Source organism: Staurois parvus, unplaced genomic scaffold (assembly GCF_062004578.1).
Source record: "Staurois parvus isolate SC_StPar_1 unplaced genomic scaffold, SC_StPar_1.0 ptg000233l, whole genome shotgun sequence".
In the NCBI taxonomy this organism is placed as follows: Eukaryota; Metazoa; Chordata; class Amphibia; order Anura; family Ranidae; genus Staurois; species Staurois parvus.
The window spans coordinates 4,309,159-4,328,139 of NW_028318029.1; the positions used below are offsets into that span (position 1 = coordinate 4,309,159).

Sequence of the window (18,981 nt, forward strand, 5' to 3'; positions counted from 1 at the left end):
TATGAAGTACATATTCGGATAGGTCATTTTAATATGAGTCAAACGAGACCTTGCATGACTATATCAGTACCTACAAAAAAACATAAAGCAGTCTCTTTTATCCGGAGTGGCAAGATATGCTAAGTTTGGTATCTGTGCATTTAGAATATAATTCTAAATATTAATCTGCCAATTGCTAGGATGCTACCTGTACCTATTGAAGGTTATTGACCGTAGTATGAACTTGTAAGGGATTTGGTCATAACTTTAGTTACCGCCTAACACCCATCTCCAAACTGGACGATTGGTCATTTGTTCTCAGGAGGCACCCCTTTGAGATGATAGAAAAACGAGCTTTCCTTTAAGCAACCTTTTGTTTGGACAACTGGACTCTGCTCAAACCAAGAACTTTTGCAAGTATTCTGCCTTCTGAACTTCTCTCTTTTATTTCTCTGTTGTTTTATTGCTCCCTTTATATATTTGTTACATCTTTTTCTGTAAATATTTTAAATGCACCATTTTAGTAATAAATCCTATATTCTGAAAGTGTTGAACTGTTTCTAAAGCTTTTAATGCAAACTAAAGAATCCCTGTCTCTGAAGAGTGCTACTGTATGTAATAATCCTCTGAATATATCTGTCTGTATTGACAGTGTGTTACAGACGCTTATACTAATATCATAGTGTTACTGCTAAGATTTGTGAGTTTCCTTCTTCTCTGCAAAAAGGTGGTGGCGGCAGTGTGAAGGGTTAATTGCGTAATTAACCTAACCCAGTAACAATCGCTCTCAGGCTGCTGGCACATAGATTGTGGTCCCGCGAGCAGGAAAATCTTTGTACAGGGCGCAGCTGAGAGTGGCATTGTTACACAAGTGACAGCGCGGTGCAAGATTGGATGGTCCTTCGGTCACGAGTTGGTGAGAAGGGCTGGGGTCTGATGCCATGCACCATCACAGGCCGTTACAGGCTGTCATTAAGAGAGCTTGACTATACTTGTCCTTTCATACCCAATTCGCCATTCATTGATGCCGTATGGCAGCTTCTATGAATAAAACGGAGTCTCTGAATGGGGAGGGCGGAGCCATCATCTACCCATACCCCAGAGATCATGGACACAGCAAAATTTCTACTGAAAGCAGATGAATTTGGACAAAAGACACATCATACTAACTGTAAGTTAAGTCTCCATTGTTTTAAATTTTAGCTACACTTTGGTTTTAATACTTTTAACGGATAGTAAAACGTTTAAGCTACGTATGCCACTGCTGCAGAGTGTGCCAACTGTCTTGGCAGGATGAGTATTAGACTCATTTAAAGCTGAAGTTTAATTTGCTTATATATTGACCAATCTGGTTCCTCACTCACCCATTATCAGCATGCTAATAGGATTTTTAAATAAATCCCTGCCTCAGTACTCCTCCTAAGAGTTCTTAGTCCTAATGCAAGCAATGGGCTGACCCTTAGGTGGAGTTATACAAATATCAATATACCTTCAGGAGGTTGATGTTAGTCTAGCGGAGCTGGCATTTCTAGTCTGTAGACCACCTGGTTAACACACACTTGTGATGTGCAACCTCAGTGAGTGAATTAATGAAAAATGGACAGGCAAGGGCTGCAAAGCTGGGGAGAAATGAGCTAGATGATGCTTGGCATCCTCCACCCAAGAAATGAGGTAGCTCAATGTGTAGTGAACGTGGAGTAAGCATTTTCAGTTCATGTTGGTTTTCAATAGAGTATGGAAGAGTAAAAAAAAACACCAATTCATATTCTGGGGAAGTTCCTATCTCAGAGATGAAACAGTAAGGACTCCTTTATACTTGCAGTTGGAGGCATGGTTTTACTATCCCCAGACAGGGTTGTACACTTGCCATGATACTACACTTCTCATTGCAGCAAAAATTATATCCACTTGTGTTTGGCCATGCCACAACCAACAGCCAATAAATATGCTTGTGGTTGCAGCACATTATTCCCCCCGAAGAACCTGTTCAGTTGTCAAAAAAAAAACAGGCATTCAGGAAGCAGCATTACCTCTTGAATACCTGTCAGGCACACCTGTACAGCTGAAAAACAATCCACTGTGGATTGCTTTTCAGTCAAATTCACAGTTGCGGGTCCAGCATGCCACGTTTGTCTGGGCACAGCATCATCCCTTTGAATGGGCTGCTGTACCTGTGGAAAATAATTAGAAAAAAAAAGTGGCCACATTGAACCTCATGGTGTACCAGAACATTTTCTGTTGTGAAAGGGTACCATTAGGAATTAATGACACCCCTGTACATCTTCAAAGAGTGCATTTTGCCTGCGGGTCAGTAATGAGTGCAACTGTTCCTGACCCACACAGCTGTGAACCAAGCCTCAGAGAGCAATGCAGGTGTAAGCCAAGATTAAGTGAGGAAAAAGCTCTAAAAAGTAATGAAAATTCCCTCTCCCCTCCTACTCCCCCCCCCCCTTATGTTTACCCAGTTGAAGCAATCCCCATGTCCTGCCTTTTTACTGAGATGCACAAATTGTTGGTTTTCAATCCTGTAATGCTGGGAGCGAGCGAGCCTACAATGGTTTTCGAATCCTAGCAACAAGACAGGATGTGGGGATTGCTTCAAACTGATGAGCATTTTACAAAGCAGCACAGTTTTTAGTGCCTACTGGGGCCCCAAACTGCATAAACCATTTTTTTGGGAAAAGTTGACCTTAAATGGTGTTAGTAGGAGTGTGGGTTTAATTTGTTTCTCAAGCCCACCTCAATCTGCTGGTGTATCCAACACTACCCTCTCCCCAGATTGACAAAGTTGGTGTCCAAGGTGGCTCCATTGCGCCTCTATCCAGAAACCCTAAAACAGAAAGAGTTACTGGCCTACAAAAGGCCTGGGAAAAGGGAATAAAGTGCAGCCACTGCATCAAATAGATTTTTTTTATAGTACAGCTTAAAACAATAAAATACAATTCCAAGATCATACTACTTTAAAAAGACTGCTTTTTATAGCATAGTACTCCTGTTATAGGATTGTTCCAAATCAGCAAGATTCCTCAGCAAGATCTTCACCATACAGTGAAGTAATAACAGGGTTCAACTTTATGTATTCATATTGCATATCCCGGTATCTGCAGTGAGTACAGTAGTTGTCAAACTTATATCTTCATGTCCCCTCCTCCACAGAGGTGCCAGGAAACGTCAATGTTCCTGGCCAGCAGATGATTTAAAGCCTGTATTTGGCCTTGTAGAAAGTGAACCCATAAAGGTGAAATGTACAGCTGGACACTAATCTAAGGTGTTCAGCTTGTTTAACTAGCAAAATAATCCATAAAGTGTCATTATACCCACATCAACAGAAACTGTCAGTACATGCTGTATTACATGATGTTCATACTCACTCAGTCACTATGGGATTCATGTTCTGTAGATTGCAAAAAATCTGGTTGATTCTGCTGTTCGATGTTCCTCCCTCCTTTTCTTTGTCCCCAGTGAAGCCTATCATTGTGTAGATCAGCTGTCGCCACATTTACTGAGCATGGTCCAGTTTCAGTTTCCTTCAAAGCTGTTCATTTCCTCCTTTTTCTTATTTTTCTCATACAACTATAGAGTCCCGCATGTGGACATATACTTACAACACCAGCAAAAAAAGTAGCCATGGTCATTTCTGAGGGACATATATTGATGGTAAAGAACACTACATGAATGTATATAAAAAGTTTATTTTACATCACAAAAAAAAAAACATTGTTTGCATCCAAATAATCCACATGTGAGCCCCTATATGTCTGTCAAAAAAGTCCATAGCTACTTTTTTCTGGTATTGTATGACATTAAATGAGAGGTTACAGCATATAGGACACAGGACACAGAACAAATATTCAATAGATGTGGGCTTATACACAATGGTAAATGGCAGTCCCCTTCCTCTCTCTTCCATGCCCAGTAAACAGCTCTACATTATGGGAGCAGGATATTACATGTTGATTGATAGAGACATCACCTCCCTGTAATTGTAAGTACATACAAAGAATTGACACAGGCTGCAATGGTGTGATTGATAGAACCTATCCCCAGATGGTCCACACCAGGTTTTTGCACAAAATAATGAAGATTTTTATTTGATATTAATTATGTATTTTCCCTTTGTATTTCAAAGGCTGAAGCTCCTCCTGCTAATGTTTCCTTGTAGATGGGGTGGGAAAGGGCTGGGTCATGACAGCTGTATATCAATTATGAAAAAAGTTACTTAGATTTTTATTTTATTAAAATAAATACAGTCCTATCATCCATAAACAAAAAGGGATGATGTACATTTAACTGTGTGGGATAGTTTGCTATTCAATTTTAATAAAGCAGGATTAAACGACATATGGATCTTCCCTGGTTTTATTCTATGGTGGTATGGAAGTTGCTGGCAATAGGTAACAAGTGGTAAAACCAGAGGAGAGAGGAGGAAAGGAGTGGATCCTGGGGAGCTGGAATTTATAAACAAGAGCACAGTGAGACCCTCTTATTGTGTTAATCCGGTGAGTGTGGTTTCACTAGCGGAGATTGGCATGTGATTGCTCACCAGTATTGGAATCTGTATTTGGCACACTGAAGGTGGGGGTCACAGAGCACCAGTATTTTGTTTAACTGAAGAATGGAGCACTTTATATAAGAACTGTGAACTGAATATGAATACTGTGAACTACAGTTACAATTTGGAAACCCTGTAAATTTTGTAATTGGTATATGTGCACAGGAGGCATTGTGTATACCCTATATGTTTATGATTTATTGAGTACATAGTTAAAACACTGAAGAGGTGAAGCTCCTTGTCCTCAACAGGTCATAACAATATTATTATAGTTGTATTCTAGCTAATTTGTCAGTAGGAAGTTAAACATCAGTGCTACAGGTGAATGGAACCACAGGTATGGTAGTGCTCCTCTTCTGATCTCACTGAACACAGGAAGAAACTGACCATGAGAAACTCTGCATGGTATAGACTTTGCTGCCCACCTCAGATTGGAGAGATCCTAACACCAAAGGCTGAAAAAAAGACAAGAGGGTGCACCAGCCTAGTGCATTACTATAAGACCATTTCAATCAAAATGTATAAAATACCAGAGAGAACTTGAGCATGAGCAGAAATTTCCGTGTTTGATAGCAAGTGGTTCAGTGCCATCCGGGTTTCTAGTGTGTGCAATGGCATAGAAATAACCCAGAAGCTTTGCAGTTTCCCTATGCATTTCAGCTATCGGCTTAGCACTGGTATACATGCCAGCAAGGCACAAATCCAAAAGCCTTACACCTTAGGTGTTTGGCCGTAGGAGCATCTAGGGATTAGCTGTTTTTGAGGACACATTTATTACATGGGTATGGATTAGAAGCAGGAATTACCTTTTAACTATACTTTATATTACTCATGGACTGTTTTTTTGGTATGGCACTATGAATTGGTGCAGTTATCAGCCCATATAATGGTTTATCAGTTGTGCATGAACGGATTAGGGAAGTACCACCTGGTTTATTTATTGATGGATTTGATCTTATATTTACATATGAATTTGATGTATTTATTTATATGGTAATTATGTACACTGTCATCATCTTTTCATGTATGGAAAGGTTGGTGAATTGTTAAATCCAGTCGGATTGTGGCTCCACAAGGGTTAACGCTCCTAGAGAGTGTCTGGTAGGCATTATGGCCCCTCCTCTTTGTAGGGATGGCCTTCCATTCTATGGCATCTTTCTTGGTCATTATTTATACACTGCAGGGAGTAGGTTGGGGTTAGTTCTGAGGAAGAGGCCACTGCCCTTGAAATGAGTAAGCTACGCCCCTGCAAACAGGCACCTTTAGAGAATTTGGACTGCATTAATGATATCCTTGCAGTTTTCAGGTTTGAGTATATTGGAGTTTATACATTTTGAATAAAATGATCTGGCGCTAATGAACTAGGCAGGTGCGCTCTCTCTTTTTGTGTTTGATTCAATTTGTCAGTAGCTTCAGCTCACTCTGCTGCCTCTACTAGCAGAAGACCTTAAGCCTCTTTATGCAAAAACCCCTAGTAGGAGCTCCTTAAAACCAGGAAGGCTGCTGATTCACCGCAAAGCTGCTAAGAACCTGACAATTGTTGTTAACTTTGAGGATGAGTTACACCACAATCCCTGAGGCTACAGGGCCTAGTGATGGCTTGTTTAAACTAGCAGCAGCCCTTGCTGCCCCTCTGAAGAGTGATCTGCAGTGGACCTCATTTCAGAGGGCATTGGACATATTGGCTGTAACACCATCATCATATATCGCCATCTTGCCACCTCTTAACCCCAAAAGGCCTACACTGCATGCATTGCACAAAGTTACAACATGGCCCAATTCACTTGAATGGGTTGTGTTTGGCAGCAATACTGCCTGTCAAACATGACAGGGGGCTACAATTTTTGCCACATCCATGAAGAAAAACACTGTGGCTGTGGTATTTGTACAACAATCTCTGGCCACTGTGTGAGGTTAAGGGGTGGTAAAACTGCAGCTCAACTGCCGCAAGTGTGAATAAGACCTTAAAGAGGAATTCCGGGTATGGATATTTTTATACTTCCGGACCAATGTAACTACACTATATTGCCAAAAGTATTGGGACACCTGCCTTTCCACACACATGAACTTTAATGGCATCTCAGTCTTAGTCTGTATGGTTCAATATTGAGTTGGCCCACCCTTTACAGCTATAACAGCTTCAACTCTTCTGGGAAGGCTGTCCTCAAGGTTTAGGAGTGTGTCTATGGGAATGTTTGACCATTCTTCCAGAAGCGCATTTGTGAGGTCAGGGACTGATGTCGAATGAGAAGGCCTGGCTAGCAGTCTCTGCTCTAATTCATCCCAAAAGGTGTTCTGTTGGGTTGAGGTCAGGACTTTATGCAGGTCAATCAAGGTCCTCCCATCCAAAACTCACTCATCCATGTATTTATGGACCTTGCTTTGTGCACTGGTGTGCAGTCATGTTGGAACAGGCAGGGACCATCCCCAACTGTTCCCACAAAGTTGGGAACATGAAATTGTCCAAAAGGTCCAAAGACCTGACGTCTTAAGATTTCCCTTCATTGAAACTAAGGGGCCAAATTCAACCCCTGAAAAGCAACCGCACACCATAATCCCCCCTCCACCAAACTTTACACTTGGCACAATGCAGTCAGGCAAGTACCGTTCTCCTGGCAACCGCCAAACCCAGACACGTCCATCGGATTGCCAGACAGACTCATCACTGCAGAGAACACGTGTCTCCACTGTTTTAGAGTCCAGTGGCGGCATGCTTTACACCACTGCATCCAACGCTTTGCATTGTGATGTAAAGCTTGGATACAGCTGCTTGGCCATGGAAACCCATTCCATGAAGCTCTCTATGCACTGTTGTGCTAATCTGAAGGCCACACGAAGTTTGGAGGTCTTACCTATTGATTCTGTAGACAGTTAGCGACTTCTGCGCACCGTGTGCTTCAACATTCACTGACCCCATGCTGTCATTTTACGTGGCCTACCACTTGGTGGCTGAGTTTCTGCTGTTCCCAGTTGCTTCCACTTTACTATAACACCACTAACAGTTGGCCGTGGAATATTTATTAGCAAGGAAATTTCATGGATGGACTTATTGCACAGGTGGCAACCTATCACGGGACCGGGCTTGAACTGTTTGTAGAAGCAGTCTGCATGCCTAGATGTAGATATTCTACAACTGTGGCCAAGGAGGTGATTGGAATGCCTGAATCCAATGATTTGGAGGGGTGTCTCAATACTTTTGGCAATAAAGTGTATGTATATACAATACCTGGCCGATGCCATTGGAAGATGGAAATCACAAAGCAGACACCTCTACTTCAATGATACCCACTTGCTTCTGTATTTTGTGTGGAGCAGCTGGCCCGCTACACTGCGAATGCAGGAGGTCTGCTGCTTGGCGCAGGTGCTATTCAGAGTTGCTTTGCATTTTCTCAATGAATGCAAAACATTTTCCTGATTGAGCAAGGTGGAGTGTGGGCTGGCAAACTCACATGCTCCACTGTACCCAAACATAGAATGCGTTGCTTTATGTATAAAATATCTATACCTGGAAACGTTTATAGCTTATTTACGGATTTATGATGATCATCTGCATGTTGCAGGCAACGTGTTTAACAGCCTTACATTTGCATGGATGAGGAGATTTTAAAATAAATTTAAAATAAATTTGAAATAAATTTTACAGTTGGTAAAAAAACCTTAAAAGCGAAACTTCACTCAAAAGGGGAAGTTCCACTTGTTTGTCCCCACCCCCTCTACTGCCATGTTTAGCACTTTATTCGGGGGACATGGGTACCTGGTTTTGACAGGTACCTGCCTCCCACTTTCGGTCAGATGCACCCCTATGATTTTAGCCAGAAGTTTGCTTCCTCCACAGTCTGCTGGGACACTTCACAAGTCCCTGAAGACTGAGGGACCATTCACAACGTGCAGCTCGCTTGTAAATTTACTATGTGTAGATTCCCAAGCATTTACTACCTTGGATTCTGTGATTCACTTTGGAATGTGAGTAAGCACTGCTGTGTTACTCATTTCACAGAGCTGATTCTGAACTACAGAGGACCTGAGAAGAGGAGTTTCCGGAGGTGGACTCAGTATAGGAATCACTGCTTGCAGCCAGCGAGATGCCATGGGATGTGTAGTCCTAAAGCTGGCCATACAAGGTTCAGTTTTCAAAAAAAAAAAAAAAAAAAAAAACTGAATTCCCCTATCCACACCTTCGAGCTGGATGGGGAAATCCTCCCCGCTGCACTATAGTATTTTGGCAGCAAGAAGACTCTCCCACTGTCAGAATACACAGATAAGCACTGCAGCCTCTGATCGAGCAGCTTTTATTTGACAGGGCAGTTGAACAGAAGCTGATCAGTAGAAGGACTTCTGTTCAACTACATTAGCCACACATGGATCAAAATTAGCACTACAGTATTCTGACAGCCGAAAAGACTCTCCCACTGTCAGAATACACAGAGAAGCACTGCAGCCTCTGATCGAGGAGCTTTTATTTGACGGGGGGGGGGGTTTGAACAGAAACTGACCAGTAGATCGACTTCTGTTCAACTAAAGTGGTCACACATGGATCAAAATTAGAATGGTACCTATGGTTCCAGGTGAACTTCGATGCATCTATTGCCACATTTAGAAATTGAAAGTAAACAGCAGAGGAGAAGCTGCAAGATAGGAAGCCAGAAGGTATGGAAAGAGATGGCCAGCAGACAGACAGCACTCACAATATGAAAGGAGACCTTATATTAGATTGTCAAAAATAAATATTGTTTGTATTGTTATTATAATACTAATGTTATAAATGAAAATGTATGCTGTGAACACAGGTTTCCTTTAATAGAAAAAGGAAATTTAGAGATCATATATTTTCTTATATATAGATGTCAAACGGGTTTCAGTTTCTCAGTGATTGAGTACTTTCATAGACAACCTTTCTACAGTTTTATTACCCCTGGCTGAAAAAAGATAATATAAGACCACCTGGCTACTTTTTCTTCTCTAGGAAACGTGGCCAAGGGAGTTCAGATTTTCAGTACACATTTTTCCCAGAATTTCTGTTTTCATAACAAAATATATATAAATTCCTTTTTTATTTCACATGACTTTATTCATATTTTTTGCATATGTTTACTTGCAGACTGACTTTTTTCAGCAAAAAAAAAAGACACTGGATTGGGACAAACTATACACTGCTGAGGGATCCCTAACCCCAGTTTAGCAGAGAGGGGCGACCACCTTCTTCCCCTAATGGGGGACCACATGCTCCCATTTGCCAGCACTCCTTTCTGTGACCTCTAGGTGTCAAAGAGCCTGGTGCCTATCAGACAGCTGTCTTTGAGAGGGGAGCAGTTTTTGGGAAACCCCTCTCAAAGCACCTCCAGTGCTCCACATTCACTGCTCCCTTCACTCTAGAGATGCTAACCGACATGACAGATGTAAGGGCTGGTTCACACACAACCTACGCCTGCCTGAGAGGTAAACCACTGCAGTTTCCTCTCTGACAGCTGTCCGCTGTGACTGCGGGAGGGGGCAATATGGTATATGATTCAGCGTATCACTCAACTTAGTTTGTTTTTTTTATTATTCATACAAACTTTATTTGAAGTGTACAAAAAGTACACTTCGTTCATGGCACTGTACAGCAGCACAACACATTGCTGTACAATGCCATACAATTATATACAGTGTGTAACAAAATGCAGAAAAGACTGCATTACAGAGTGAATTGGATACACAGGAAACAATTGTTTTCTGTTTGTCCTTGTGGTGACAGGCGTTTTACAATGCATGTCACCACACTATGTGTGAAATAGTCCTAAAAAAAAAAAAAAGCCAGAAATTGCATTTAAAAACCGACACTGACATATAGGGGTTTATTTACTAAAGCTGGAGAGTCCAAAATCAGACTCCCTTCTGCATAGAAACCAATCAGCTTCCAGGTTTCATTGCCAAAGCTTCATTGAACAAGCTGAGGTTAGAAGCTGATTGGTTTCTATGCAGAAGGGAGTCTGATTTTGGACTCTCCAGCTTTAGTAAATAAACCCCATAGTGACAGAGCCTCTCTGTATACACTGCTACCTCACTGTATTCACTGCTCCTCCCCCTCACAAAGATGGCCTGCCACTTGACAGCAATAAAATTATAAAGTTAAAAAAAAAAAAAAATTATATATATATATATATATATATATATATATATATATATATATATTTTTTTTTTTTTTATTACATGAAAGTAGAAAAGAAAAAAAAAAAAAAGAAAAAAAAATTTGAGCCTCCCCACCCCCACATATGCAGACGTTTCGGGTTCAGTTTTTGGTCACATGCATTCTGAATTTTCGGTATCGGTACCAGAATTTTAATTTCGGTGCACCACTAGTTACCAGGCTATCATGCTGATCTAATGCCTTTAGAAGGTTCTGAGTTACTGACCTGGAACAAGTATGAAAATCAGGAGTTGTGACTTCACTGCGGCTTTTCTTGCTGCACGCTTGTTCTAGTTCAGTAACTCTGAGATATTGAAGCCAGAGATAGCCAGACAACTGACATTCTTAGAAGGTCTGTCTTGGCAACCTCACTATTCCCCTTAGCATAGTTTCTTTTACGTTCTGCTTCAACAAACATTGAGAAGTATGGGGGCTACTACTGCTACCATTCCTTTAAAAATGCTAATTTCCTGTATTTTGCACCAGTGTTTTTAAGTCAGAGACCCAGAACAAAAGTGCAGTACTGAAATCTAAGCATCAGCATGGCAGCCAGGAATCCAGAAATGTCAGGAAAACGTCCACAATGGCTGTTCACATCCTTCTTTCATAACAGGTACTGTATCTCTTTATTATGGATTTCTGGTTTTTGACATTGTTACTCACCTAAGTAAGGCAAATGAGTGCGCTGTCAGGCACTTTGGAACAGCAACCACAAAAATGCAGATTACTACTCACCCAACTCTCAAGCCATGGAATAAGATTTAGACAAAGCAAGTAAAGCTTAATAAGCGTGTTAATTCAAAGATTTCATAAGCACTTTTAGACAGGGAAGGATAAATACTTCTGCTAAGTTTTTACTGCTGTCCATGGCAAGACAGGCAGTCACTTTTTTGTTGCATCTTCTCTCCCCACTGGAAATATTTACCATCATTTCCTGTCCTGACAGAGGTTCTATTTCTTGCTCCCTCTTTACAAACCTAAAACTAAAAGGTTTTGAATGGCGCTACAATTTAAAATTTAAATCCACAACCAGCTCTAATAATTGACAAGTTAGTCCCCCCCACATACACAGCAAGAGTTAATTGCTCATTTTGTCTAGGGTTAAAGGATAAGTTCACCTAAAAAAAAAAAAAAGCACATCTTTTTGTAGGGGAAAAAAAAAAGGGCACAATCCCTGGCTCTTGCAGACTGTCAGGAAGGATCAATAAACTACCTAGAGCTTATCAGCACTCTGGTAGTTCATTGAGAACTACAGGCCATTAGCCACATTGGCTGACAGTAGTTGTAGTCCTCTTATTCACAGAATTCTGTGAATGAATAACGCAGATGGGGGATCCCCATATGGCCGCATTTTTTAAAAATATTGTGACAGTGAATCCAGGCCCACTGTTACAAAGGGAGCTGTTGCATTAGTAATATGTTACATCCTGAATACAGGTGCAATATGTAACATTTTATAGAAGGTGATCAAATACCACCGAAACAAAAGCTCCATATGTGGGAAAAAAGGATATAAATTTAATTTGAGTGCAACGTTGCATGACTGCGCAATTTTCAGTTAAAGCAACGCAGCGCCATATGGCAAAAAATGGCCTGGTCAGGAAGGAGGGTAAATCCTCTGGAGGGCAAGTAGTTAAGGAATAAGCAGAAATATATTATTCCCACAGACTTTTCCTTGGCTGTAGTACTATACTCAGTGGCGGACTGACCATTGGGGAACTCGGGCACTGCCCGAGGACCCGGGGTCAGTAGGGGGCCCCATGAGATGTCCCTGGCACCTTTCATAGGCTTTTTTGGGTGTGATTTGAGTGTGGGCGAGGACACAGGGGCCCCATGATCCCCTATTGCCTGGGGGCTCCATGAGTTGTCAGTTTGCCCCTGACTATACCCATGAAGCCATTCCTCTCCAGCTCCTCATCAGTTTGCGGAGTCTCTGACATCATCGTGCACCACCAGCACAGGACCAGTGGTATTTTGCCTTGTAAGTGAGGATTTTTGAGGACCTGCCTACACAGCGAAATGCTGAAGACTGGATAAGCGTGATGTCTTAACCTTAAGAGCTAGGAAGTTCATTATCTAAACAGCAACATCCTTCTACAAACCTGAGCCCTGTATTTCCCCTTTTCTGCAACGTAATGAACAGAGAACCAGGAGCATCAATTTACTTTAAAGTTTAGCTAAAGCCAAATAGGAGTAGGAAGAGGGAAAGTGTTGAAACCCATATCCCTGTATATTGCTGTGTCCCTAATAAGAAGGTTTACCCCATTTGTCCTGCGACAGAGTGATAGATAATACAAAATTATACTTTATGTTCTGGTCACAAGGAAAGGACAGATACCGAAAAGTTTTCAGGACCCATTCACACCAATGTGCAACGCTGAACAACAGTGTAAATGGGCCTAAACATTTCTCTATGGATCCATAAGAAATAGAAGTTTTGGCTTTAGATATACTTTAATACTTTAGGATCGTTTTCACCTTATATCTATCGCTCAGCTTAAAACTACTGGGTGCAATTCTTTAGTATACAGAGCTGGGTTCTCTGAAGCTCATTTATCAAATATCAAAAACACCTGATACATTTGATTCATATTTACTGGAAACAACTGCTTGAAAGCAACAGTTACCTGACTGGTTGCTCTGGAGCTCTGAGAATTTTTTTTTTTAAGACACCTGTGAAAGGGAGTTGTTTTTAAAGGGCCCTTTCACAGTGATTTGTTTTTCAGTTAAAAAAAAAAACACAAAGAAAAAAGCATGAAAAATCCTATGGAACACCTCACACTGGTCAGTTGCATTTTTTTGGCTGCTTTCAAACTGCTCAGTTGCAAAAAATGTGGTAAAAACACAATCTTCTGCTTTTTTAAACTGAAAAACTGATAATTGCGAAAGGGGCCATAACATGCACCACAAATGCAGCAAGCAGGACAAAAATGCAGCTGAAATGTGAAGAGTTCCATAGGATTTAAAGAGATGTATTTTTCTTCCACTTTTTTTTTTTTAACTGAACAACTGATCAGTGTAAAAGGGCCCCAAGACAATTGACAGTTATTGGACATGACCGGTTGCTGTGGAGCTCCAAGTACAGGTTTTTAAGGACACCTGGATAAAGGAATACACTTACTTTCTAAGGGAGAAACTTTTATAACTTTTTTATAACTTTTGTAGCAACTTAAACTTAAAGTGTTACTAAACCCAGGACCCTGCATTCACTATATCTGGTCTCCCACAGTACACAGAACATGGAAATGCAATTATTTTAGTAAATATAAACTGCTAAATACCTTTTCTCATCAGCAGTTTACAGCAGTCTTTTGAATTCTCTCAGTGCCTAGCAGAGCACTGGTTAATCTTGGAGGAGTTTTCATTCTGCTCTGACTGTCCTATGAGGCTGCATAACTGCTGACACTCTGGATAGTGCTGATTGGCCCTGTGCTGATCACATGTAACCTCCGAAAGAAGACAAAACAAACTCTCTAGACATACACACTAAACTGAGCATGTGCAGGGTGACTCCTAGAGCTCTGTATTATCAGCAGATGGATTGGGGACAGTAAAAGGGGAGGATCAGAGAAGACAGGATAAAACAGCCTTTTTATATGATGCAGAGGATTAACTCCTTAGGTTGCACTGCGAGTACAACAAGCATGCTTTAGTGCATATACAGACTGATTTTACTGTTGTGGGTTTAGTAACACTTTGAAGCAGAACTAAAGCCACTGATTTACTGCTTTCAACAAACAGTTACAATCCCCTGCTGCTGGGAAAGAAAGTCACTTTTAACTGTCAACCAAACTGTCAAACCATCAAATGGTTCATGTCATAACTGATCACAAGAGCAGCACCATGGCGGTTGCAGAATAAACGGAGGCAAAAATGGCAGCTTCCTTGTCTGTAAAGAATAGGAGGGTTTAGTTCCACTTTAAAGTATATGTGATCTCCTGAATTGTAAAATAAACCATTTAGTATAAAATAGAAATGTAAAGCACAACATTTCTGTTTGCTTATACACACACACAAACTTTATATTTTTTTTCTTTTTTGTTTAATAAGTGATCACATACTCTCTGTTCTCAGCAGCATAAGGGGCTTAGAGAGCTAAAGGTGGAAAAACAGCAGTGCACTGACCTTCCCAGCTCACAGAATGGTTGTTCAGGGGGTCAGTCAGCACAAGTCTGACCATTGGACAGGCAGGCTGTTCTCCCAGCACAGACAGAAAAATGACCACACTGGGATGGACGTGCTTTCATGCCTATTGTGGTCAGTTTGAAATAGGAAAGACTGAGGAACGACAGGGTCACCAGGTATTTCACACATATGAAGCAATACAAAGAACAGAATTTTTTTTTTTGCCCAGAGATGGGCTTTAAAGAATTCTCTGCATTAAGGTATAAAACATTATGTTCCACAGGATCCTCCCCCCATCTCCCTTATACTTACCTAAGCCTGATCTTGATCCAGCACTGTGTCCGAGAGCAGCAGCTATCTCCCTCCTCACTGGGCCGATTGATAGCAGTGGGACCCATTGGCTCCTGCTGTGGCAGTCAAAACCAGTGATGAAGAAGTGGGTACGGGGCCAAGCGGTCTGTGTCTATAGACGCAGGCAGCTTGGGATTGAGCCCGCATGACTGTCCCCAAAGAAAGCTGCATCCTATGGGGGCACGCACTGAAGAGGAGGAGCCAGAAACACTGGTGGGGGAGATCAAAGAAGAGGAGAATCGGGTCTACTCTGTGCAAAGACATTGCACAGGTGCAGGTAAGTATAACATTTTCAAATAATAAATGAAGAAAAGAGATTTACAATCACTTTAACCACTTGCCAAGCAGTCACGTACCCGCTACATTACTGGACTTCAAGTGGTTGCAGGCATCATCCTGACATCGTTATTTAAAGCCAAATTGTCAGCTTTCTCGTCATAGCAATTGGAGCTAGTTGGTTCCGCATGCACACAAACAGAAATCGTCCCACACATGTGAGGTATCATTGCCACTGTCAGATCAAGGGCAGTAACTCTAGCCCCAGACCTCCTCTGTATATCTAAAGTGTTAACCTGTAAAGGCTTTTAAAATGTCACTTTTAGTTACTAAAATTTATGTCGTTTGTCACCATTGCATGGGGGTGCGCAATTTGAAAGTGTGACATGTTTGGTAGTGATTTTCTCGGTGTAACATCTTTTAACAAAAAAATTAGTTGTGTATTGTGTTTTTTTCCCCCCATCTGAATTTTTAAAATGAAAAGAAAAAAAAAAAAAAAGTGTTTTTTTTTCCCCATCTGAAAAACCGTTGTGCAAATACAAAAAAAAAAAAAAAATTGCAAAACCCACTAATTTATTCTCTAGGGCCTCTGCTTTTAAAAAAAAATTAAAGTAAAAAAAAATATATATATTATATATATATTATAATATAATATATATTTACATGTAAACAAAAAGTGCCACAAACAGCCTGGAACTCTACTTTTAGGGGCACAGACTGCCAAGTTATTTTTTTGCTAGTTCCCATTTAGTTTAGTCAGAACAAGCTAACAAAAACAAAATGCAAACGCATGAATTGTGAAAAAGCAATGAAAAGGTACAAGCCTTGTAGGTTTAGAAAATGTAAACAAACTTGATGACAGCTGTGATAGCTCTGCCCAGTGTGGTCCAGCAACAAGTCACTGAGAAAAGCAAAGTTCTACCATCATCTACAGTAGGAATGTTTAGTACCCGGTCATACCGGTGCGATTTGTGAACTGAAGTCACACCTGAAATCGCATCTAATGAATGTCAATGTCTTAACATTTGCGATTTGCTGCAGGGTGACTTCTAAAGTAGTTCTTGCATTAGTTTTTCTGCAATTTATTGCGATTTCACATACATAAAATACAAAGTAAATCGCACTGCAAATCGCAAGAAATTGTTGAAAATCTTTAAAAGTCACAATAAAGTCTTCAGAAATTGCAGCGGGGTGACCGGTAACTTACTATGACAACGAAAGAACGAGCCATGGGGGGTCTGGTTGAACACACGGCATGGCAAACACCAAATACCTGTGTGCATGAGCCCTGGTTCACACCAAATGCGATTTCAAACTGGTGCGATTTTGGTCCCAATTAACACACAACTTCCTAGCAGAGATTTGGTCCCAATTAACGCACAACTTCCTAGCAGCGATTTGGTCCCATTTAACGCACAACTTCCTAGCAGCGATTTGGGCCCATTTAACGCACAACTTCCTAGCAGCGATTTGGGCCCATTTAACACACAACTTCCTAGCAGCGCTGATTTAGACACAAGTGCGATTTCAGTGCCATTTCCCTTATAGTCTATAGGAGTTAAATTGCACTGAACTGGTGAGAAAGCAATGTGGGAACTATTTTTTCAAACCTCGCTACTTGAAATCGCACCTATTAGGACAGTGCCATAGAATTACATTGGATGCAATTTGTAAATGGTACTTGAAGTCGCAGCGGTGTGAAGCATGGCGGACAGGAATTGGGAGCCATGTGTACAGCTACAAAGGCCATCAGAAAGTGGAATGTGACTAACAGACCCAATCTAGGATCAACAGCTTTCAAGGAGATCCCTGACTCCAAACAAAGCCTTTCAAGTGACAGGACTTCAAAGTGGTGAGCATACAATGGCAGTGAGTAGACGAGAGGAGAATGTGGGATGATGTGGGGAAGGCCGTGTACATGGAATGTTCCCACTCCCAGGCAGCAATCAGCCATCCATCCATCCTTCCCCCCTCCTCCTCTAGCTGACAACGCCCTGGCCCAGCACCCCCCGCACCCCGGATCCCCCCCTCCTCTGTCCCCGGTGTGTCTCGCCTTTTGACGCGGATGATCTGGTCCCTCATGGGTTTGATATCCTGGAAGCTCTGCTGGTTGACCAGGCTGTAGACCAGGATGAAGCCCTGGCCGTTCTTGATGTACAGATCCCGCATAGAAGCGAACTGCTCGGTGCCGGCCGTGTCCAGGATCTCCAGCACGGAGGGGGACGAGTCCACCTCGATCTCCTTGCGGTAGAAGTCTTCGATGGTCGGGTCGTACTTCTCGATGAAGGTGCCCGTCACGAACTGGACAGTGAGAGCCGACTTGCCGACCCCGCCGCTCCCCAAGACCACCACCTTGTACTCGCGCATCGTCCCCCTCCGCTACCCGGCGGCATGCAGCAAGGCTCCTCACAGCGCGGCGCTCCCACTCCTCCTCCGCCTCCTCCTTCGTCGTCGCCGCCGCCCCTCCGCAGCGGCGTCCCGAGGCATGGGAGAGAGGCCGGGCTGCGCGGCCCGGTATCCGGCGGAGACCTGCCCACCACGGAGGGAGCGCTGCCTGGCCGCCCCCCGGCGTATCGTGCCGGCCTCACACTGCACTCCCCCCTCCTTTCCCTTCCTTCTCGCTGGGCTCTGCTAGGCCTGGCCCCCGGCACGTCACATCACACCTGTCCTAACCATTGGCTCTCGCGTCTATCGCCATGGCAACTGTCTGTCCTCCCGAACTCGGGGCGGAGACGACGTATGACAGGACCAACCACCGCCTCCTCTCTCCGGGATGCTGGGAAAAGAAGCGCGAGCGCTATCCACGGCACCGGCCAATCCTAGAGCTCCGTCACGCACCAATCCGTGCCAGCGCCCCCTTCTACGTCACGTCGTCGCCCACGTCTTGTGCATTTTAGGGGATGCAGCTGGATGATGTTTCCTGAATGTGAGGGGGAGGGTGTGTTGGGGTGACAACAGAAGGCAGTGCTGGAAGGGAATACACAGGGTGTTAATACTCGAGTTCATTAGAACCTTTTTAAAGTGGAAGTAAATTCACCTTTGTATCTAAAGCTTACCTGAAGGTAAAATGAACATCTAAATGTGCACCATAGAGGGGTTATCTCTGGGTGTCAGCTGGTGCAGGCATGCCCATGCCATTCCCTGTGAGCACGGTGCTGTGTCCTGAGTGCATGGGGCTCGGCCAGTCTGATGGCTGGAATGCGTGAACCTGGAAGGAAGATCGGGAGAAGCTGGGGGCGCCACTGGAGGGCTTCAATGCATACTAGCACATCATGACATTACCTTCCAGGGGAATCTATTATTTCCTTTCTCAAGCTGTGGTTTACTACATCTCTAACCGCCTCCCACCTGCCCTATAAAGAAATGACAGCTCTCATTCTGGGAGGACGTCATATGACATCCTCCCATCCTACCTGTGCATGCGCACCGATCGGTGGTGCGCTGTGTCCTTGGGGCACAGCAGATCACCGATCGCAGTACTGAGCCGATGAAACAGGCTCTGTCATGTGATCAGTTGTATCCAATCAGAGCT

At 42.6% G+C, this 18,981-nt stretch overlaps 1 protein-coding gene across 1 annotated transcript in view; it reads right to left on the reverse strand.

Annotated features, from left to right (window-relative positions):
* Nucleotides 1-18,161, reverse strand: part of RAP2A (RAP2A, member of RAS oncogene family) — a 40,849-nt gene extending 22,688 nt beyond the window's left edge. The window contains exon 1 of the mRNA XM_089679979.1: nt 17,503-18,161. Coding sequence (XP_089536105.1) covers nt 17,503-17,816 — 314 coding nt within the window. The 5' untranslated portion in view covers nt 17,817-18,161. The remainder of the gene's footprint in view (nt 1-17,502) is intronic.
* Nucleotides 18,162-18,981: the final 820 nt, after the last annotated feature.